At 47.8% G+C, this 24521-nt stretch overlaps 1 protein-coding gene across 1 annotated transcript in view; it reads left to right on the forward strand.

Moving 5' to 3' along the window:
- PRMT8 (protein arginine methyltransferase 8) overlaps positions 1-24521 on the forward strand; it is a 755104-nt gene that overhangs the window by 455703 nt on the left and 274880 nt on the right. The window contains exons 3-4 of the mRNA XM_078654149.1: positions 4424-4579; positions 14431-14494. Coding sequence (XP_078510275.1) covers positions 4424-4579; positions 14431-14494 — 220 coding nt within the window. The remainder of the gene's footprint in view (positions 1-4423; positions 4580-14430; positions 14495-24521) is intronic.

The raw sequence follows: 24521 nt of genomic DNA on the forward strand, positions 1-24521 counted from the left end.
GGAGGGAGAAGGGAGACACAGAGGGAGGGAAACAGAGAGTGGGAGTCTGGGAGGGAGACACAGAGGGAGAGTGGGAGACAGGGAGGGAGTCACAGAGGGAGAGTGGGAGACTGGGAGGGAGAAACAGAGGGAGGGAAACAGAGAGTGGGAGTCAGGGAGGGAGACACAGAGGGAGAGTGGGAGACAGGGAGGGAGACACAGAGGGAGACACAGAGGGAGGGAAACAGAGAGTGGGAGACAGGGAGGGAGAGACAGAGGGAGGGAGGGAGACACGAAGGGAGACACAGAGGGAGACACAGAGGGAGGGAGAAGGGAGACACAGAGGGAGGGAAACAGAGAGTGGGAGTCTGGGAGGGAGACACAGAGGGAGAGTGGGAGACAGGGAGGGAGACACACCGGGAGGGAGGGAGACACAGAGGGAGGGAGGGAGACACAGAGGGAGGGAGGTAGACACAGAGACAGGGAGGGAGACACACCGGGAGGGAGGGAGACACAGAGGGAGGGAGGGAGACACAGAGGGAGGGAGGTAGACACAGAGAGAGGGAGGGAGGGAGACACAGAGGGAGGGAGGAAGACACAAAGGGAGGTAGGGAAACAGATTGGGAGACAGGGAGGGGGACACAGAGGGAAGGAGGGAGGGAGACACAGAGGGAGGGAGGGAAACAGAGAGTAGGAGACAGGGAGGGAGACACAGAGGGAGGGAGGGAGACACGGAGGGAGTCACAGAGGGAGGGAGGGAGACAGACAGAGGAAGGGAGGGAGGTAGAGGAAGGGAGGGAGACACAGAGGGAGAGAGGGAAACAGAGAGTGGGAGACAGGGAGGGAGACACAGAGGGAGGGAGGGAGACACGGAGGGAGACACAGAGGGAGGGAGGGAGGGAGGGAGACAGAGGGAGGGAAACAGAGAGTGGGAGACAGGGAGGGAGACACAGAGGGAGAGTGGGAGACAGGGAGGGAGACACAGAGGGAGAGAGGGATACACAGAGGGAGGGAGACACAGAGGGAGGGAAACAGAGAGTGGGAGACAGGGAGGGAGTCACAGAGGGAGAGTGGGAGACAGGGAGGGAGACACAGAGGGAGACACAGAGGGAGGGAAACAGAGAGTGGGAGACAGGGAGGGAGAGACAGAGGGAGGGAGGGAGACACGAAGGGAGACACAGAGGGAGACACAGAGGGAGGGAGAAGGGAGACACAGAGGGAGGGAAACAGAGAGTGGGAGTCTGGGAGGGAGACACAGAGGGAGAGTGGGAGACAGGGAGGGAGTCACAGAGGGAGAGTGGGAGACTGGGAGGGAGACACAGAGGGAGGGAAACAGAGAGTGGGAGTCAGGGAGGGAGACACAGAGGGAGAGTGGGAGACAGGGAGGGAGACAGGGAGGGAGACACAGAGGGAGGGAAACAGAGAGTGGGAGACAGGGAGGGAGAGACAGAGGGAGGGAGGGAGACACGAAGGGAGACACAGAGGGAGACACAGAGGGAGGGAGAAGGGAGACACAGAGGGAGGGAAACAGAGAGTGGGAGTCTGGGAGGGAGACACAGAGGGAGAGTGGGAGACAGGGAGGGAGACACACCGGGAGAGAGGGATACACAGAGGGAGGGAGACACAGAGGGAGGGAAACAGAGAGTGGGAGACAGGGAGGGAGTCACAGAGGGAGAGTCGGAGACAGGGAGGGAGTCACAGAGGGAGAGTGGGAGACTGGGAGGGAGACACAGAGGGAGGGAAACAGAGAGTGGGAGTCAGGGAGGGAGACACATAGGGAGAGTGGGAGACAAGGAGGGAGACACAGAGGGAGGGAGGGAGACAGGGAGGGAGACACACCGGGAGGGAGGGAGACACAGAGGGAGGGAGGGAGACACAGAGGGAGGGAGAGGTAGGGAGAGGGAGGGAGACACAGAGGGAGAGGGAGGGACACAGAAGGAGGGAGAGAAGGAGGGAGAGAGAGAAAGATGTGTGTATGCTGGGTCTGGTGGCTCAGTGGACGAAGGTGTCTGCTGCAGGGACCTGTGTTTAACCTCGTGGTCACAATTTGTTTTTGCTTTAGACCTGCCCCCTCCCCCTCTGACCCCGCCCCCACCGGTGCTGCCCTCGGACACAAACCACACTGTAAATTTGGCCCCCGAGAGAAAGTTTGTGAGTACCCATGCTCTAAACCTAACCTTTCACAGCAAGAACAGTCGGTTTTCACAGATGCTCCCTGGCCAAAAACGAAACCTTTACCCTTGCAGAGACAGCCTTGCACCCAAAATTTAGCACTGGAGCACTGTTCAGGGTGATGGGGCATATTCCAGACATTGCCTTAACAAGCCTTCATGAAATCAATCTTCTCTAATCCCAGGAAGCATTTACTTCTTATGTAAGAAATATGGCATTTTTGTTTATCAGTCAATATTATAGCTGGAAACAGCAGTATTGCAGACGTTTCCGCCGGCAGCACTGCAGACACTTCAGACAAATCCTAGTAAGCAGAGTTTTATTCAGAGAGCCACGGGATCAACAGGGCTCCTGCAGCCATCACGGGCGCAGCAATCCCTCGTGCCGTGACACTGACGCCCAGCGAAGATAGAGGCCCAACTCACCTAATAATGGCTGTTGCTTGGAGAGGGTTGGTGTGGGTGGCATTTTCCTTGCTTATATTAGGGCACACTGCCAATATGTCAGCAGGTTTAGCCAGTGTCAGTGCTTAATTTGAACGAGTGTATTCCGGTCGGGCCACCTGCACTAATTTTTGGGGACCAGCACTTATTTTTATTGCCTCAGCCAAATACCGAGAGCACAGAGTAAGAGAGTAAAAATACACACAGCACGAAGACGGAGAAAAGAAAGACGGAAAACCATCACAAAAGACAAAAAGCTGAAACCTGCTAGAGAGAGTTAAATGTCTGGGGGCAGATTTACAGGAAAGTGACGCATCTGTAGAGATGCGTCACTTTCCCTGCTCCACCCTGAGAAACCCTTGTGCCACCATGGATGTGCCGTATTTACAATACGCTCACCATGGCGCAAGGATTCACAGATGTATCCGAAATTCTGACACAACTGTTGGCGCAAAAGTCACGCAATTCTGGAGTTGTGCTGCATGCACAACGCAACTCCAGCAATGTATCGGGAGGCCTATCCTCACTGTGCTGCATCACTCCTTCCGCCCGCTCCAAGCAGGCATAAGGAATCTAACTTTACCTTTGTGAATCGGGCCCAAATGAATGATTTCAATTGTTCTTTCCATGATTAGAGGATGTGGTGTGAATACTTTCTCCAATAGAAGCCATCTCCCACAAACAGTATGGAGAATGTAAATATGGTGGTTCTCTTGCAATGGATTTTGGGTTTCTTGAGTGAGTGCATAGAGTGAGGCTTTGGAGCTTGTCCTGGATTGAAGTGTCTGGATGGTTCCTCAGGTGGTGATGGCTTTTGGAGTAACTCGGAGTGACTGGTGGTGACTTAGGCTTACTGAGTCAAAGGATGTTGTGTAAAACTCTGCCCAGGCGATAACTCTTTTAGAGACATTCACCTGCCCTCTATGTGAGAACTTGCAGCTTATAACCAATTACTCTGTGCTTTATTTGTAGTAGCATGAGGGCCAATTAAACGTCGGTGCACAGATTACCAGGGCTGTGTAGTATTGAAACCACCTCTTTAATTTACTACGAGACACTCCCTGTCCCTTTATCTTACTCTGACATGCTCCTGCGTTCTCCCTTTCTGACGGTTTTGCCATTTTCCTCTTTCTACATATTTTCGCTTTGTTTGATTTTCCGTATTTTGCTCCCGGTCAATGTTTGTTGCAGAAAAATAAGTGCTGGTCCCCAAAAATAAGTGCCAGTGCCCCCCACCAGCAACCACTGGCTCAAATTAGGCACTGCCTTCACCAAGCAGTTATTTATGAGTTGGGCAGCAGCAGCTACTCCAATTATCATTGATGCATCAATAACGTCTAGGCCAAATTGAATCCCATCCTACAAACTGCAGAAGAATGTTGCTGGCCTTGTGAAATTCAAGTTTGCTGGTTCTTTTTTGGCACACCACTCAGTGAAGGGGAATGTGGGTTAACTATCTGGGGCAGGGTTGCTTAACACATTGAGGGTTCGGTTTCACTGCCTTCCACTGTACAAAACATGATTTATGTAAACTTTGCATGATGGAATATATGAAGCAACATAAAACTTTTTTGTCGTGCTATTTAATTTTTATTATTATGTCGCCTCTTTAAACAGTAAATCGTGCTTGATCTCTCGTCATGTCTAAGAATGTTAGTATACTGTATTGTCTTTAGTTTGTTGATGTAGAATGATATGCAATGAAAAAAGGCTTTATCTGGGATTGTATATTGTGAATTGAAAATTTGCTCAGATAGTATGGATTGTGGGCATTGAAGTTTTCTTTGGTGAATTCATGGCAGACATACATATATATTTATTTTTTTCAGGAAATGTTAAAGGACGAAGTTCGTACACTAACGTACAGAAATGCCATGTACCACAATAAACATGTTTTTAAGGATAAGGTTGTTCTTGATGTTGGCAGTGGTACTGGAATACTTTCAATGTTTGCTGCGAAGGCAGGTGCCAAGAAGGTGTATGGGGTAAGACGTTCTGAATATCGTTTGCTCTGCAAAAAGACAGTTCTTTTGTGATTGGTATATTTTACAGAGGAAATCGCTTAATTGAAAACATTGGGCCTGATTTATATGCTGGCATGGAGGGACATCTGTTACAGAGGCGGCAGACTTCCCTCTTTGCCAACATAATGATTTGGTAAATTTGAATCATAATTTGACGCCTTGATCAAACTCCTCTGACAGCCCGATGGAGTAAGGGCCATCGGAGATGTGGCTATTTGTCCATGCACCTAATTGAAATGGGTAGACATAGGGCCATTTTTCAATCCCCATCATCTCCACGAAAAACAGGTGTTAAGCTGTTAAGGGGAACTGAAAATTGCTCAATGCCCCCCCTTTCCATGTCAGGCAGTATTATTTTCATTTTGAAAAAGAAAATCCTGCTTTGAGATTTTCTTTTTGAAAAAAAAAGTGTACGTTTGTCATGACGGAGTCATCTGTCAAACTGACGACATATTGGCAGGAGCCTCTGTAATGGTAGTTCATGTTAATCTGAAAATGGGCCAGCAGCTATTTCAAAATATGGTGGTCCGCACCTCCATAATGTACTCCCTCGCTTTGGCGGAGAAATAGGCTGTGCACCAAAATGTATATTGGGCCCATATTTGTGTCCTACTTCAATTCAGGTTGCTGTTTACTACTATGAGTGGCGGCTTGCACAGGTAACACTGTGGGGTGGTGAGGTGGCGACGGGCGGGGTGGGTGGAGGTAGTGGAGTGTGACATACAACGGGGAAGTGGAGAGTTAAGAAATAAATTAATAAAAGCACTTACTTTGCTCAGGGCTGGACTGGGAACCACAACCGGCCCGGCAAAGTGCTCGGTTGAAGGTGCCGCCGAGCTCTTTGCCCGAGCCGGTTTTCGGCCGATGTTGGTACAGGGACACTTTTGCAGCTATGCTGCAAAAACGGCCCTGTAACAAAAACGGCCCCCAGGGGCCCAAAACCGGCCCCCATCGGTGCGGTGCACCGGGGGATTGCCCGGTGCCCGCTATGGCCAGTCCGGGCCTGACTTTGCTCACGAAGCATTCCCGAGTCGGCGATGCTGCGAGCGCAAAGTAAGTGTTTTTATTTATTTATTTATTTATTTACTCTCCACTTCCCCGTCGTATGTCACATTCCACTATCCTCCCACCCATCCCCGCCCCGCTGCACCACATCCTTACCTGTGCGAGCTGCCACTGACTGTCATTATGATCACAATTTAAGATGTTTAAGTAGTAATAGTAATCATTTGCTGGCTCAGAATCAATTTATTTTCGGCTTGAATGTGTGCTTTACATTAATATTTGCAGTAGGCTTTCGAAAAGGAAGCATTCTTAGCATTTTAAGTGTCGTTTTTCATGAATACCCAGCTGCAGCATTTATTTACACCAACGCCTGTGGGAGTGTGATCGAAGCAATGAATTGCTGACAGTTTGACTGGTCAACCTGCAAGTGCAAGTATTTCATTGACGTAGGTAGAAAAGAAGTTTTGCATTCAAAGAAATCAATAAGTGCAGTGTCTATCCAAGGGTCAGAGATCCTTAACTATGAAACATTCTTTACCAGGATTTATTATATAGCGTGTTAATGCTTGCAATGAATTGTAACCACTGCCTATTTAAAGCTTGCATTAAATTGTAACCACTGCCATGAAAGCATTCAAGAAATTTCACCAAATTATTACATATGACTTCTTTCCTTTCAGATAGCAGGACAATGAAAATTTTTAGAGCATTTTATATCAAAAACAAGAATAGTGTTGACCATTTCTTTATTAGAGTACACTTAATTGGCTCCCGATAAATGAGCGTAAAAAATCTCTACTGCTACTTTGTTCACATAAGAAACAACTCTCAATTAAATTTACAGTTGATTCAACTTTTGTTGGTAGAGCATTCTAATAACCCAGGGGGTGTCCTGGCACTGAGGTGGACAGCTGTCATAAAAAAGCAAATAATCTGAAAAAGATCTGTTTTTTTAACTCAAAGAAAGATAGGGGCTGATTCGTAAAGGTAAACTTATACTTTTATGTACGTGAACTCTTTTTCTATATTCACAAACTACAATTTAATAGTAACTGCACAATCGGGGTGGAGAAGTCCACACATAAAAAAGATAGTCCTGTACTATTTCTTAAGGATTACATCGAATTTTATTGATTTTTAACCAGGTAACATAACAGCTCACCTACATCCATAGGCCTGCGAGGAAATAAAGAGATCAGGGGTTACAGAAGGAGAAGTCTCCGCAGTCGTAAAGTTACTAATACATTGTAGTTTGTGAATACCAAAAAAAGTACATTTACACAAAAGTGGAAGTTTACCTTTGGGAATCGGGCCCTCAATGATTGCGAATCTACGCATTATTTGCTTGGGGAAAAGTTCCCACCAAATGTCTAATCTAATATCTTGCTACCTCAAAACGCAGTTGCAGTGAGAAAACCTGAGCATCATCAATGGGGTCCATATGACAATTAGGGCACACTTTTCCTGTTTTCTGCAACCTTTAAGAAGGTGCACAAGGTGCAAACAGGGAAAGTCCGTCCTTTCATGATGCATGCTATGCCCTTAGAGCAGCTGCCAATTTACGCTGCCCTGGAGGAAGCTCATTCAGTGAAATACCGAGCAGCTGTTTCAAAGCTGCTCCTTGTGTCTCTGCGCAGGCAGCAATTCGCTTGCACTTTAAAAAGAGGAGTGAGATCGCCTAGCAGGCAGGTACAGCGAGGGACTGCACTTCCCTGCCAGGGGATGCCTGGGGTCCACCAGATCACCTTACCCCCTCCTGAGGTCTGCCCTCAGGGGGCGCCCTTATAGTGCTCCACCTTTTTGTGGCAGACTTTGTGACGCACTTTCAGCGTGCCTCCCAAGGGCATGTTTGCCTCTGTGCCCAAGTCTGTAATATGGTGTGGGCGCAGAGGCAAAGTAATTCCCTCATTTGCGTGGGGTTACACTCCCATGTAGATGAGGGAATGCACTCTGAAGATAGCACTTGTGCTACATGTGCACCAGTGCTATCAGTATTACAGAAAAGGCCACACAAGCATCTACAGCCCCTTCTGTAATACCAGTGTGTCCCCTGGGAGCAAAAAGCCAGCACAAAACCCTGTTGTGCCCCAGGGACACTATGTGTAATACCGCTTCTGGTAGCAATGACTCAAAGCAGGAGGCTTTACCACAGAAAAGTGAATTTTAAACATTTAAGCAACACTAAACCAACATCAAATTGAAGAAACAAGCTAACATAATTCCCAAACTAATTGAAGCAAAGACGTTTGTAAAAAAAAAAATGGCACCAGGGGTCACAGTGGTGGTTGACCTCTCAATTTAGGGTAAAGCAACCATCATTCATTTTTCCTAACATTTGAGGCATGGCAGAACCAGACAGAAAAGTTTACTGTGGCGCTAAAGTCAAGGAAGAGCATTTCCTGTCTCCCATGGCAGTTAGATTACAGTTTTAGTGAAATGAACAACACCTTCGAAGGTTTGTTTCACTAAAACAAAAAAGTATGCCGTGTAAGGCCAAGAAGGAGTAAAACATGCTCAGCATACTTGTGGTCTTTGGTGCCAGGGAATTCTCTAAAAGCAATGAGAAAGAAACGGAGAGGTGGGGATATGTTAACACGGTGGGCAGCCCTTTGATAGGGGTATGGAGGCCAGGGCCTCTGCTGACAAGGAGGGCTGGTGGGCCTCCTACTATGCTCCAAATAACCATATCAGTCTATGTAAGAAATTGGAGTATTAGTTGAGGGGGCTTGAACTGATCTTAAATAATAACAAATACAGTCCTTGTCAGAGTGAATCGCAAAAGTCAGTAAATAAACTTGTGCTCTCTGCCCTGGTAGCTATGGCACAGAGCAGCCAGGCTTAACTTAGAGAAAATGCGCAAAGTATTCATGTAGCATTCAAACAGTAATAAAGTGAAAACACAACACAAAAAAATTCCTAAACCCATTTAGAAAACTAGGGAATATTTTAATAAATAAAATAGAACAAACAACAACATTTCTATAAGTAGAACTGGAGATATTAATTTTTAATGTCTATGGTGCCAAAAGCATAAAGTGCCAACCTCAGGTATATGGTCTTGCTAGACCATCTAAAAGTCAAAAGGTAAGGACAAATGCGATGGATGGCCGGTTGAATAGAAAGACCAGGTTTGTTCCAGTGGAAAGTTACCTTCGGGCTTCAGAAATTTTATGAAGGTCAAAAGTCTTCAGTGGGACTGGGCAGCAGGTAGGATCGATCAAAGGAGTCAACAACAATGGGGAGCCACTGTGCAAGTTCTTGAGTAAATTGGATGCTGCTCAGCACCCGACCAGGTAAAGTCATCAACGAAGTTTATGAGCATTGCTCAAATGCTGCTCGGTGTCGGGTCTGGTGAAGCAGTTGACCGGGTGATGCTTGGCCTCTAGTCCGGGGAAGATGTCAATTGGGTGCTGCTCAGCATTGAGAAAACTGTCAATGAAGGGAGTGTACATGCTCGGCATCAAGTCTGGTGAAACTTTCAGTTAGGCAGAGAGGAGTACATAGGGATCAGGATTCATTCTCACAGAGACCAGCAGAGGGGACCAGGTCGGATCCAGTTGGGACTTGTCAACTGCAAAGAAGGAAAAGACCCTGGAAGTTCGCTGTGCCCTAAAAACAGGTGGTAAGACGACTGACTCTTGGAGTCACTTATGAGGTCCTGGGTTCAAGACAAGCAGGTCCAGTCTTTCTTGATGGTTCAGACAACAGGGCAGTCCTTCTACTGACTCTCCAAAGGTACAGAAGTGTGGTGCATTCTAGGGATGTTATTTTTATGCCCAGTGCTAGCCTGTGGGATGGAGCAATCCTTTGTCCACCCTCTAAAACAGTTCTTTGCAGTAACCTCCCCACCTGGTGGGTTTTGGGCCAACCTGACTCTAAAGATAAAATAGAGACAGGCATGGGTGTGAGCTTCATCTGCCAGTGACAGAATAGACATCAGTTAAGGCTCAGTAAGGGGCGGGGCACAGCTAACCCTGCCCCGGCAATCCTGTTAACGAGGAAAACTCCTTCTCCACGCCCAGGCCCCTTTGTCCATTGTCTGGGAGAAATACACATCTTACCACAAGGGAGCCATCAGAAGTAAGGTGGCAGCTGGACACTGGCAAAAAGTAGTTTTGGTTTTAAGCGGGAAGAAAACTTTCTAAAAGTGTTGTTTCTAAAATAGTAATGTAAAATCTGACATTATCATTAAATTGGATTTTAAATTACTATTAAAATGTGCTTTTGAATTATATTTCTAGCTGTTTCCAAACTGAATGTACCACTTATTAAGTCTAGTAGCGTAAACCAGTGTTAGACTATGGGAAAGCTAAGCTGCCATAGTGAACAATGTTTTTGGGGGTTTTCATTGCCAGGACATGTAAAATTTTATTTTCCCCATGACATACTTTTAAATACCTTGCATTCTGCCTTATTGAGCAATAATGTCTACTTTAGAGGTGAATTAGAGCTATTAAAAAACGAAGGTTTAGGCCTGTCAAAAGGGTGATTTTGACAGGTCTAAGTGGCAGTTTAAAACTACACACCCAGGCTGCAGTGGTAGGCCTGGAGAAAGGTTTTTACAGGGCTACTTTATCGGGTGGCGCAATTAATGTGTCCGCCCACTGGTAGTATTTCATTTATAGGTCCTGTGTAGAGGTAGTAAACTTTACTGGAAAATTAAAAGCAAATTAAATATGCCAGGTAGGTGTATGCCAATGTTATCATGTTTATAGAAAGTAAGGTACAAGCATTTTACAACTGGTTGGCAGTTTAATGGCCAACAAAAACATGTTCAGACAAAAATATGGGTGAATACAACACAAAAGAGGTAATTTCCAACAGTCTTTTTCAATGAAGTTCCAATCTTCCAGCAGGACAACACAAGATGTTGTAGACGGCCTGGACTCTGTTTTTTCCTCAACTTCCTGCTAAAGCTTTATGTTTTGGCACCAAAATCTCTGAGCGGGACATACTTGAACAAGCGTTGGCAAAGCCAGTAGACTTGGCACTGACTGCCAGCATTTTGACTGTCAGTCCTTGTTCTATTTTGTCAAGGTATTTGTGGAACTTTATTGTTTGTAGAGCTGCTGGAATCTTGCTAAAAAGACAAAAATAAATGGCTTCAAGAACATATATATTTTTATGTCAGAAAGGCACTTATTTACACCGTAGTTCCTGGCACTGAAGTGAACTACTATGTGTGAGAATATGCTCCTCGTGAAAAAGCAGAATGCTGTCACTAACATTGAAGTTATCTAATGGCTTACACGGGCTGTCCTACTGCCACTCGATATATGCTGTAGTAGGTAGAAGGAAAATGTGAATGACACAACAGCAAATCAGTGGGTGAAGCTGACTGGTTGAAAGCCCCTAGAAATAAATATGCATTGGAATTTTAGTAAAATAAAAAGGTCTTGGCTAGTACATACATTAAAATGTAGCTGGTAAAACCCTCTTGTCACTCGCATCACTTTGCCATCTTTTTTTGTTCTTGGGGTTTTACTTGAAACATAGTCACTTTTTTTAGCACCTTGAAAGGGCACAGCTGATTTGTTTTGCTAGGCAAGGCTCCATAAAGCCATATACCTTTTCCTCCAGGCTCAACTGATGTATTGACTTCAGTATACAAAGCAGTGTTTCATACTGATACGGAATTATTAACCTGCCGACAGGGCAGAACTGGGAACAGCAACCAGCCCTGAGAGAAGGAGGGACGAAAGAATGGTGTAGGTGCTAGCAAGACGCACCGCTACTGCTTTTGTTACAGGGGGCCGATATTGCAGCACTGCTGCAAAACCGTCCCCCAAAGACACAAAACCGCCCCCACCCCTCCGGCACACCGGAGAAATGCCCGGTGCTTGCTACAGCCAGTCCGGCCCTTCCTCCCAATGTCATGACTAGCCTAGATACCTTCTCATGATCTTCCATAGGGAAAGAAGTGGCCTCATGGTCTTCCATAGGGAAAGAAGTGGCAATCATTTCTAGATGCTGGATATCTTTCTGCTAATCACAGCTAAAGCTTCCAGCCTGCTAGGAGAGGGTCCTTGTAGACCAGGCCACAGATGGCAGTGTATAACATACTGAAGCACTCAGCCCAATAAATCCCTTTTTTTGCTTCAGTGTGTGGGGTTCTGACTCTACACACAGGAATTATTTTACCACCCCTCTGGACAACCAATCCTGGTAATTTTGAGCGGGGGTACCCTCAAGTGGTAAGAAGAGACACCAGGGGTGGGAACCAATCTCCCTCAAAGGCACTCCTGGCTCTACATTAATGTTAAAAATAAGTATGCCACTCTGGTGGCCAGGCAGTTCTTTGTAATGGCAATCCTGTTATTCCTGTTCCCTGACCTGTCCCACATTCCGACACTCCCCTTTATATCTCTCCCACATTCTAAGATAAATAGGCAGCTATTACTGCACCCGGCCTTTCTGTCTGCCAGCGTAGGTCTATTGCTCTATCTCTGAAAGGTTTTCAGGGAGTTAATTGTCCCTAGAAGCTTCACTTGATTCGTTACTTTCAAAGCAAAACCACAAGAGGACCAGGGAGTTCTATTAAAGACTTACCATACTGACTCCCTAAATCCTTGTACAACACAAAAGGTGCTCCGGTTCTGGACTCAATCTTGGTGGCTCCATAGATGTCTGTCTTTTTAGGACTAAATTCCTCACTCACCATTACGTGGCAGGCTACGTCATAGGGTTCCTCCTCACACCATAACAGAGTTAATGATGTGGGCTACAACTCCCTCGCTGGAGAGGAGCTCTTTGACTGAATGCTATTGTGTGAGTGGTATAGGTGTGAGGTGCAGAGTGCAATGGTAAGTGAAAGGAGAGGATTAAAACTACCTCCTGGTTGAACTGAAAAAATATTTACCTTAAACAGGTGTTGAAACTTTCCTCAGGACCTATAATCTAGTCACACTGCCACATATCATAAGGCGAAATTCTAAAAGTAGTAAGATATATGACACAGCCATTGGTCCAGAAATTCAAATGGATTGAGATAGGACATTAAGGGAGGCGTAATAATGTTGGCAACCTCTTTCAGAGGGATCAGTAGATATACGCCACAAAGGAGAGCATGGCCTGAGCTACATCAGGCTTTTAGTCACATGATTATGGGTAAGTTGTATCAATATCGACAACCACTGCAGCCCTCAGTCTCCTATATAGGTACTGTGAAAAGGTTAGGCACAATCATCAAGGCAGAAAGAAGGCATGAATTGTTTAGATAACAGAAGAAAAATATTGAGTATTTGTATTGAGATGTATAAAAGGGTATATGGTGGTAAAAGGCTTGTAGGTGGACTATAATAGAATTGTTCTCAGCTCATTAGCCTATCCTCCTTATCATGGCCATTTTTAACTCCTCAGTGGCAACTTCAAAGCGTTCTTGATGTGATCCCACCAGAGCAAAGGAGTGGGCCTAGCTACGTTAATTGATCTAGGGGGTGGAAGAAGGAGATCTAGGAAATGACCAGATCTGTGCTTAGGCCCCATTCAGATGTAGCTGCCATTATTTACTGTTCCATGCCCATACGGTCTCAGTAAATGAGCAATAAAGTGATCAGACACCTTTGCCCAGATAGCTAGATCATTGAGTATTAGTCCTTTTAGATGTAGATAATACTAGCACAACCAGTGTGGCAGAGAAGGTGTCACAGAACAAGGCCAATTGCTAAGGAGAAAATAAACCATGACAGTCAGCTAAGGCGGTTGATAAACCACAATAGTCAGAACAGATGTGTTTGTGGCGAATCAGCAATTTATGGCCAAACCAAATTTAATTAATCATTTTTAAATTCCCTCAAATGATCAATGATAGTTTCACCTTTACCTTCATCCCTTAGCTTTTACTATTTTCTCAACTTATTTTCTCAACTACTTTTCAACACACATCATGTTTTTTCTATTACCTGCTGTGCACTGTGCTTGCTAGGTACTGCAACACCGGGACCTCCTACTGTGATAAACCTTGAGTAAGACCAAGGTAGCATGAACGAACCAACGGTGCCTTTTCAAAGTTCAGATTGAGACAACTACGGGCCTGAGTTCTGTTTTGCCCCTTTGCTGATAGTGCCTCCACATACACTGTCCATTAAGAAAAGTTGATTAGGACTTTTCTGAAAAATCTGAATTTAGGGATGTAGGCTATGCTGTATAAATGATTTTGGCTTGTACACAGAAATGGAGGTGGTTGCTACCATGCACAATTTTATGTAGATATGGGTAGGGCTATTCTAATTCACAAGGCCAGATGAATATAGAAGAAATAGGTGGAGGTTTCCAGTCCACATGAACCTGCTTTGGAACAAGTAGATCAAGACTTTATTCAGGTTTGTGAGATTTTGGGAAAGCAGTAACAGAAAGTTTGATTAATCATGCAGGTTTCAATTGATGAAAGACACAATCTGAGCATTGCCAGGGTATATGACGAGTTTTAAATTCAAATGTGTTTCTAAGAGATGTTGTCAGTGTTATGTAAATAGTGTAGAGTTTGAGAGACAGGATAGGATTTGTAGATTGCTGCATGCTTGAGAGGTCAAAGTGGAGAATAAGTCGCCCTTTCAAAACTTATTTTGTCTTTTGATGATTTGAAAGCGTGGGCAACAATAGTTTATACATTGCTAAAGGTAGCCAATAAAACAAAATGTATAGAAGTTATACAGCATCTGCTCAAAGCTTCTATGCTACATATTAAGATTATATAAATAATAAAACTAGTATTTCTGCTACCACTGCATTATTGTACTGAGTAGAGTATATATGGGGTGTCTTGTGCATGATTTAGACGCATCTTTCTTTCTTTTGCTTTTCTTTAGATTGAGTGCTCCAGTATATCAGAATTTTCAGAAAAAATCATCAAGGCAAACCACCTGGACAACAGTAAGCCATATTTAAATATACTTGGAGAAGAAAATAAAATGATACACCTTCACAGTTCTGTGTGGAGTCTGATGATTTGCACTACATGTTTTTGAAGCCGCCAAATCGTGATGTCATTTTTAAGGTGGAGGGCCAGATTTACTTATGGGCTTGTATCGCCATTGATTCACGCAGGGTGACGGAAAGCGATGCAAGCCCTTATGTCAGATTTATTATGCCACATAGAGCTCGCTTATGTGACTCTGAATGGCATAGTAAATCTGGAGTAATTCAAGGAAGGGCAAGTCACTGTCTTGCATTACTCTGCTCTGGAACGGCATTCCATGTGTGGAGTGTGGGTGTTCCCACTCATCCACCCATGGTATGTCCAATAGTAAACCTGGGAAAGCGTAAAAATTCAATGCTGTCGCAGGTTAGGCGTAACAAGGGGAAATATCTTTATTCTGCAGCGCACATAGAAAGAGGAAAATGCTTCAGAGTATTGGTTTTGTGCTCGAAAGTGCCCGTTTCTGCACAAAAACATTCCTGCATGTAATGCAGGCTCCCTTCCTCCATGCACAAGAGTGCCTGCATTGGCGCTAGGCTGCAATATGTAAACTAGCACAGCGAGAGAGAGCAGAAATGCGCCACATGTAATTAAATATGGCACATTCCTGGAATCTCCTTTTGACATATCGAAGCAAGTTGTCTTGTAGCATGGCGTTGCGCTTAATGTATGTAAATCTGCCCCTGAGTTTGGTTAGACTCCCCTCAATGGTAGAGTATAAAAAACAAAATGCATTAAAAGTATATAATGTTTCTCAGCTACATTTTTTCTAAAAAACGTTTGCCAAATACATTACGATGAGATGTTTCGTTCAATTAGTTCATGCCACTACCAAACCACAGACATCACATCTGATTTGAACATTCTGCATGGTTACAATAACAATTATATTAATTGACATGTTTTCGGTTTTACACAATTACATTGGCTGCTTTATACAATTCCTAGCCAAAGCAGTATGGGTTAGACACTAGCTTTTAAAGCACATGTCAAATTGTTTCAGTGCTGAAATATGGCTGCATGCCTCTGTGTGTCTGTGTGTGTGTGTTAGAAATGGGGGTCTCTAGTTGGAGGGGTAGGACCACTGTCCAAATAGGGACCCTTGCTTCTAGTCAGGGTAAAGAGGAAACCCTCTGAGAGAACCCCTGCTCACCCTCTAGGTAGCTTGGCACAAGCAGTCTAGGCTAACCAGAGGCAATGTGTAAAGTATTTGTACCAACACTCACAGTAACACAGTGAAAACACAACAAACTGACTCCACAACAGTTTAGAAAAATAAAGGTTTTTAATCTAAACTACACAAGACCAAAATGACAAAAATCCAACATACACAGTTCAAGAATATGGTTTCAAAAGAGTTCTTAAGGTTGCGATACAAATTCATCAGGTTGCGTTAAAATTCTTTAGGTTGCGATAAAATAATCCACAGTTACGTGAAAAGTTCACAGTTTCGTCACGTTTAGCTCACAGTACCTTTAGTTGCGACAAAGTTCCAAAAGCAGAAGCTGGTGCAGTGGAAAACAAGCGATGCGTTGCTCCTGAGACCCTGGGGAGGCGTTTGCGGCAGCCCAGCTGCAGCAGCGGGCGTGTTGCGACGAATCTGGTCTGTATGGGGAGGAAGGCCACTTGTATGGATTCCGGTGCGTAGGTTCTGTAGGAAGTTTGTTCTCGCAAAGGCACGATGCGACGATCTTGGGAGGTGCGACGATCTCCGAGGGCGACGATGCGCGGACCAGCGGGGATCTTCTCTCTCTCGCAGCTCCTCGATGCGATGGCTTCGGCGATGACTCTCGCAGCGACGTGATGCTGTCCGCAAGCAGGCGGTGCGACGATCTCACCTAGCGATGACAGGCTCTGCGACGACACTCGCAGCGATGTTAGATTTCCCGCACCGATTGGGTGCGTCCCGCAAACGAAGGATGAGACGGCTCTGACAGCGGCAACAGGCGCTGCGACGATCTTGACCTTCGTAGCAGCGGGAATTTCCTCGCTCTCAGTAGAGCTCAGGGAAAGCTGGGGGTGAAGTCCTTATATTCCTGGGACTTCATAACAGGGAGCCGGCTCTTCTCAGGCCCTTGGAGATTCCTTCAAGCAAGGGGACACAGCACAAAGCAAAGTCATTCCCCTCTCCTTGGCAGCAAAGCAACAGCAGGGCAATCCAGCAGAGCAACAGCTGGACAATCTTCCTTCTTCAGTGTCAGCTTTCTCCTTGGCAGAGGTTCCTTCTTGATTCCAGGATGATCTACTTTTATGTTGTCAGGGGTCCTGTACTTATACCCCTAAAAGTCTTTGTTCTCTTTGTGCAAGTGGGCCCTGAGCCCGGTCTGAGCCAGTTCTGGATGTTTCTTGAGCACTTTGTTTTCCTGGCATCTCCTTTCCTTTCAGAGAGAGGAGCAGGGTCGTCACCCGCCCAGCAGGAGGTGGAGCTAGCATTGTGGAGAGAAAGCACAGCCCTGGAGCACTTTGTTGACATGATTCCTTCTCTCCTTTCACAGTGCAGGGCAGAGACATCAGACGCACCACAGGGGGTGGAGCCAGCACTGTGGGGGGTGGGCACAGTCCTATTCAGGCCCAGGTGCTAACTCCTCCCACCACTCAAGTTGCAAATGTAGTCATTCAGCCTAGGGCACAAAGAAAGGTCAGACAAGAGAACAGCAACTTTCTAAAAGTGCTATTCTTAAACACAGGAGTTAAAAACCACCTTTCCTAAAAGATGTGTTATTAAATTCTGAGTTCAGGGATACCAGACTTTTATGTCCTATCTTGTTCCTATGGGAAGAAATGCTGGTAGCCACTGTAGCCAGCATCCCCCATGATAGCCTATGGAGCAAGATAGCATTGCAGCAGTGAAAAACGAAAATGGCTGTAATTCACTACCAGAGCATGTCACCTGCACCAGTACATGCTCTAGCTTTCACATACACTGTACCCTGCCCAGAGGGGTACCTTGAGCCTTCCATAGGGGTAACCAATGTGCACAAAAAGGGAAGGGTTAGGACTGGTCAGTGGGGACACTGACCAGGAGGACATGGCAGTTCACAGACTGCACACAGGCACTGCAGATGACAGGCCTGAGACACCATTTTAGGGCTACTCATGTGGGTGGCACAATCAGTGCTGCAGGCCCACTAGTAGCATTTGTCATCACCAGCCCTGGCACACCCAGTGCACTTAACTAGGGACTTCATGGTGATACAAATATGCCAATCATGTATATCCAATTACAATACAATTTACACAGAGAGCATATGCACTTTAGCACTGATCAGCAGTGGTATAGTGCGCAGAGTCCTATTGCCAACAGCCACGGGTCAGGAAAAATAATGGAGGAAGAAGCAAAAAGTTTGAGGATGACCCTGCAAGAAGGGCCAGTTCCAACAGTGTGTATATGCTGTGTGCTATTTTTGCAGATCTCTAAAGTTGCATGTATACAAAGGAAGCAGATTGTAGCAAATATGGAACATAATTTACCTAACATAACATGAATATTATGTTTTCCTACGTCATTATAGTTATAAATAATCATATGGCAAAGGCCATACGTCAGCTGACGGTGGGCTTTGCAAATGCTTTTTTTGGGTAATTGTTTTTGTAAAAATGTACTAGAAAAAACATTCAAAGACAAATGCCTCTGTGTGCCCATATGTCTGCATAGGGTGCGATCTTTCAATATTTTTTTAACAAAGCTAAACAACATTCAAGATGGATGCCCATGTGTATGACAATCGTTTCTGCCCATCTAATCCGCCCAGAATTTTAAATTTTGTGATCCCCTGGTTTTTGACCTTTTACTATGGGGGAGCCTCATAATCTGTGACTCACCCATGTTAAACTCAATGTAATTGGATACACATGTTTACTGTCAGTGTCCACCTTTTGAGATAAGATCGCTGCCACGTACAGCAAGGATAAGGGGCAACTGGCTGGTTACATGTGGGCACAGAGGCCTTTGCCAAGCAGACTTCTGAAGGGTGCACTTTAGGTGCACCCAGAATAGGACAGATGTTCTAATGTGGAGGATGACAGTGTAGACCTATGAGGCAACCTCAGCCCTCCCCGACACTTGCCAGTGCGGTGGTGAGGCATGGGCTGGACAGGTATCCCATCAGGGAGCCAGGCCAAGGGCCAAGGGTGCTTCTCCGCAAAGGGGAGGTACCAAGTTTCATGAGTGGGCTGTTCTCCTTTAGGGAGGGCAGTAATCCCACAAGGGTGGTGGCAGCTACAGGCCCCCCAGTTCATGCTGTTGGTGAGAGTCAAAGGAGTCTACATCCCCAGGATGTTGAGACCTGGATGAGAGAGGGTAGTGGACTCCAGAGGGAGATGAGCCAGTGTCCCAGGGGATAGGTTCTAGACCTAACTAGTGTGGAGGCATCAGTGCTGAGGCACTGAACCGTTGTCCTAAAGAGTGGTGAGCATAGTGTTGCATGACCCTGGGCAAGGGTAGGCCTTGTTTTGCTCAGTCTATATAGGTAGTTAGTGACCTAGATGCATCAAACATAAAACTAGGAGGGTTCAACTTGCAGTCTGGGTCCCAATACGGAGAGGTGGCCTCATGGCTGTGTGAGGTAGGTGGTCTTAGCGACCAACGGCCAGCGTACGGTATTTGGGGTAGCAGACAACTGGAAAGTAGGATGTCTGGTCAGAATCCTTCATCACTTGTTATCACTGACTTGGAATAAGAATACCTATGCATAGTGGTTATTTCTTTCCTGTGAGAATCAGCTGGCAGCAGCATTTGTGAGACGATGGGTTCTGCCCATCTAATCTGCCTAGATTTTTGTTCACCTGGTTTTCAACCTTTTACTGTGGGGGAGCCTCATAACCTGTGACTCACCCACAGTAAACTCATGATAAATGGACAGCACTTGTTTACATCCAGTGTCTGCCTTGTAAGATAAGGCTGCTGCAACATAGTAAGTGTAAGGAGCACCTGGCTGGTTACACATGAACATATGTTCACAAGTGTGTGCACATGTGTAAGGGCAGCGCATGGCAGACTCCTGAGGTGCGCTGCCCGGTAACTGCTCACAGGTATCCTGGCACAGAGGGGACATTGCAGGATTTGATATTGACCTGGGGTAGGCCTCATATTGTTAGTGTGCACTCATAGGGAAAGTCAGTGTGATTTACTGTCTTGTCTGAAGAGACACTCCATTATACGCCTATGTAGAGGGCTGCCTCAAAGTGCAGCTTCACTTCCCTTTGGCCTACAGAGACCACAGACATATTTAATTGGGGTGTAACCTGTGCAGGAAAATCAATGCTGCAAGTTCCAAAAAGATATCTGTACAGCTTATGGGTCATCCAGGATTGTTATATTTCTCTGGCTCAGCTCAGGATCAGAACCCAGGATTTGTCACTGTGCTGTGCCAAGATAATTACATTTCTCTCCTGCGGCAGGAATAAAGACCTCCCCACACAATGAGAGCTCTTAATAGTGTGTTGCTCTTCTCCTGAGGAGAAAAGGAGTATGGGGAAATGCTCTGCATCAATCATTCAGCTTTCAAACTGTACCGGGGATAGGCCCGCCCAAGCCCATGGAGAAAAGAAGGGAGCCCAGACCTCGGGAGACACTACAGCAGGGGGCTACCTTTGAAGATTTAGTGGGAAAGGCCTTGGCAGTGATGTCAGCGAGGGGCAGAGCTGAGGCTCCAAGACCAGATGTGGCAAGTGACTCCTGGATGACACCATTTTGAAATGTCCCCACAAGCAGTGCCGAAAGGTTGGGACAGGGACAGAGAGGTGTGGTGATGTGACACTCCAGGATAGGCAAGAGGTGCCTCACTACTGAAACATACCACCCCCATGTAAAAAGTCTTGTGCAAGAGAAGAGCTCTCTCTTTGTTGTGACTTTGTGCTGAACACTGGGACTGGAGCCAGCAACCATGGACAATTGGAAGAAAGAAATCCTTGATGCCATTTGGACCAAGGACTTTAACTTCAGTTGACCTCAGGACCAGTGGGGCCCTCTCCAGGACCAGGGAATCTGGTTCCCTTATTCCCCCTATGGACTAGGTGGGATACATACTGGGCTTCTGCTCCAATTAGGATAGAGGCCCCGCACGAAACCAAGGAGAAAGGCTGGTGCAGGCAGACAGTGAAGCCAGCTCTCGCAAAGTTTGGAGGCCAGGTGGGCAAGGACCCGAGGGTCACCACAAGGAGAATTCATGATTTTTATAAGCAGGGAGGGGCAATGAGTTAGCCCCCTCCGAAGCTCTCAGGGGGCTTAGGGATCCCAACCCCAAGTCAGTGTGCGGATTGGTGTGGCTAGGATCCCCAACTCCGGGCCCCGGATGGCCTTGGCAATGGGGAGTGCCATCGCACTTACCCCACAGGAGAGGAAAGATCAGGCCTGGGATCCCTACTTTGGACCTCGACAAAGCTGCATAAGTTGTCAGAGTGCATCACTGGTGAACCTGTTCCGCTCCCTGTGCCCATGTCTGGTCAGAGTGGGAGGCAAACATCACAGATCAAATCTTGCACACAGGAGCAGGTTGAAAAAGAAAACTGCTACTGTCGGCTCCGGTAGCAGCACAGAGGATTGCTGCCCACATGAAGGGCTGGCGGGGGGAGCAGCCTGACGTGGGCACCCTGGCCTGCCCCCCAACCGAGGTGCACACAGGGGTAATCGGGTTGGACTGATCACTCCCTAAAACAAGCATTTACAATGCAATGGTTTTGCCTTTGTTAAAGTTAGAGCTATTGGCATTGCTCTTGACATTATTTTTATTTATGTTTTTTTAACATAAATAAATGGCATTGTCATTTACAATGCCACTAGCTTTATCTCTCGCAAATGACACACACAAACACACACACAGAGCCTCCCCACTCACACACCCACACAGAGCCCCCCACACACAGCCACACAGAGCCCCCCACACACACAGCCACACAAAGCCCCCCACACACACAGCCACACAAAGCCCCCCACACACACAGCCACACAAAGCACTCCACACACACCCACACAGAGCCCTCCACACACACCCACACAGCAGGCACAAGCAGGCAACAGGGGCACACGGAGTCACAAGCAGGCAACAGGGGCACACGGAGGCACAAGCAGGCAACAGGGGCACACGGAGGCACAAGCAGGCAACAGGGGCACACGGAGGCACAAGCAGGCAACAGGGGCACACGGAGGCACAAGCAGGCAACAGGGGCACGAAAACGAACGCACAAGCAGGCGACAGGGGCACGAAATTGGAGGCACAAGCAGGCAACAGGGGCACACGGAGGCACAAGCAGGCAACAGGGGCACAAGCAGGCAACAGGGGCACACGGAGGCACAAGCAGGCAACAGGGGCACACGGAGGCACAATCAGGCAACAGGGGCACACGGAGACACAAGCAGGCAACAGGGGCACACGGAGGCACAAGCAGGCAACAGGGGCACACGGAGGCACAAGCAGGCAACAGGGGCACACGGAGGCACAAGCAGGCAACAGGGGCACACTGAGGCACAAGCAGGCAACAGGGGCACATGGAGGACTGATGGAGGGCCGCTGACATGTAGGGGCACTCTCAGTGGATATCCCGCCCCCCTCCATCGCGTCGCTGGGGCTGCCGGGGCCTGCGTTACACCAGCATCCAGTGTGTGCCATAACTCGAGCTGAGCATCACCACCGTTTCTACTCCCAGCCATAGCTCACCTTTCTTTTCTCATGAGTTCGCCCTCTCCCTGTCCTCAGTCTTTCCTCACTGGCCCCTGCTGTCCTTTACACCTGTTCATTCATCTTCGCCCGTCCCCTCTCCCTCATTAGTACCTGCTCCCCATTTAATCCGTATTCTCACTCCTTTATCTCTTCCTACTGTCCTTTTTATCAGTCCAAAATCTATCTCTTGCTCATTCGTCTCTGCACCCCGTTTATACGTCTGCCCTCCCCCTCTCCTATTAGTCCGTGCTCTCTTTCACTCATCTGCCCGCAACTGCCCTACTAGTTTGTCCTCTCCTTTCACCAGCCGACCACTCTCCGCTCACACATCCCCGCTCTGCCTCCCGCCTGTCGCCTCTCACTCACTAGCTCCTGCTCTCTTTTAACCAGTCTGTCCCCAGTCAGTCAGTCTACTCTCCTGTCAGTGTTCCCTGCTCGTTCCTCCTTTCATCCGCATATCTACTCTCCCCGCGCTCTTCTTCTTCACCGTGCCCTCTCCTGCTCACTAGCTCCCGTGAACCTTTCCCCCGTCTGCCACTCTCCCCACACTGGTATTTTGTATCCATTCACCATTCGACCCCCCCCCGGCCCCCTGCTTTCACTCGCATTCGTCTGTCCTGCCTCTCCCTCGTTGGTATCCGCTCTGCATTTCATCCGTCTGTCCCCGCTCCCACACTGCCTCCTGGCTGCGCTTCTCTCAGCAGGCCGTCCCCGCTCCACTCACTGGTCCTCTGCTCACCTTTTCACCTGCCTCTCCCCACTAGTCCGGGCTCCGCTTTTCATCATTGGGCCTCTCTCTCAACTCTAGTTGTAGTTCTCCATTCGCCAGTCTGCTCTCGCCGCCCACCCCCCAAATTCGACCCTCCTCTCCGTTTCGTCCGTCTGTCCTCTCTCCCTCGTTAATATCTGTCCGTCTGTCACCAGTGCCTGCACACTGCTCTCCTTCACACCAGCCCATAATCTCCGTCCCTCGTTTGTCCCTCCTCTCTTTCTCCTCAGCTGGTCCCCTCTCCCTCATCAGTCCCCGCTCTCTCTTTTTTCCGCCCATCTATCTCCTGCTCCTCTCACTGGGTCGCGTTTTGCTTTCGGCAGCCTCAGCCTGTCCTCTCTCCGCGCACTCGTCCCTTCTCTCTCATAATATCCATTCGCCTCCCTCCCACTCACTATGATCTGCTTATCTTTGTCACCCAACAAGTTGCTGTTTTCCTTGCCTCTCCCCGTCGGCCCGTCTCTCTCCCAGTAGAGATGCATTTCTGAGCCGTGCTCACCCATCAGCCGTACTCCTCCCCATCCAGCAAGGGTGCAAGGACGTGCAAGGGTCCCGCAACCCCCAGCTGGAGTGAAGTGGGCTCCTCTAAACCCCCCTGGGCCCCGGTGCCACAGCTGCACAAGTAATGGGGCGCCCTCGCCCCTTCTCATAAATGTTATATAATGTCCGCCCCTATTCACCTTGCACCTAACTCGCTGCCGTCACTAAATAGAAAAAACAGCGCCGTTGTCGCCCTTTGCTGGCGTTGTTTCTGCTTCAATCCCTGCTCACAGACAAAAGGGTCCAACCCTAAAAAAACACCGATTAGCCGAGGCACTACTCACTGCGGGCGGCGTGGTGGTGCTGCAGGGCTCTCCCGCCTCTGATGCCGCCGGGCTCCCTCAGCTCACGGGAACCCGGCAGAGCGCCCGCCATGGTTGTTCTCCTGTCTCCCGGGCTGCGGGGGCGGGACTTCCGGCCGGCCGCGCAGGGATTGGCCGACCGGGGCAGCGGGGGGCGGGACTTCCGGCCGGCCGGCCGCGCAGGGATTGGCCGGCCGGAAGAAACAGACATCAAAAAAACGCCCAGCTGGAGTGAAAACGCCTACGGAAGAAAACACGAAAACGGGTCCGGGAACGCCTCCGAATCTGGTCCGCGTTGACAGACAGATTCAGCTCCCAATGGCTAGCCTCCATTTATGGAGCTAGCCAATGGGAGCAGGAGGCGTATACCCGAGCCCTTTTTCATCTCATGAGGTTTTTTGGCGCACATCGCCGAGGCAAAACCTAACAAGTCAGGTCCCGGGCCGTGCTGTGATTGGCTGACGTCACGGGGGTGTCCCGGGCCGGCAGCCAATCACAGCGCGGCCCGGGAAATGACGTCACGGGAGTGTCCCGGGCCGGCAGCCAATCACAGCGCGGCCCGGGACAAAGGGGCGAGACTTAAAAAAAGCCAGAGAAACGCCCCCGAATCGCGTTTTCCCCGAGAAAGCGTGATTGACAGCCTCTGTCTCCCAATGGCTAGCCTCCATTTATGGAGCTAGCCAATGAGAGACAGAGGCGGGTCATCGATCCC

The sequence above is a fragment of the Lissotriton helveticus genome, chromosome 1_1 (assembly GCF_964261635.1).
Source record: "Lissotriton helveticus chromosome 1_1, aLisHel1.1, whole genome shotgun sequence".
In the NCBI taxonomy this organism is placed as follows: domain Eukaryota; kingdom Metazoa; phylum Chordata; class Amphibia; order Caudata; family Salamandridae; genus Lissotriton; species Lissotriton helveticus.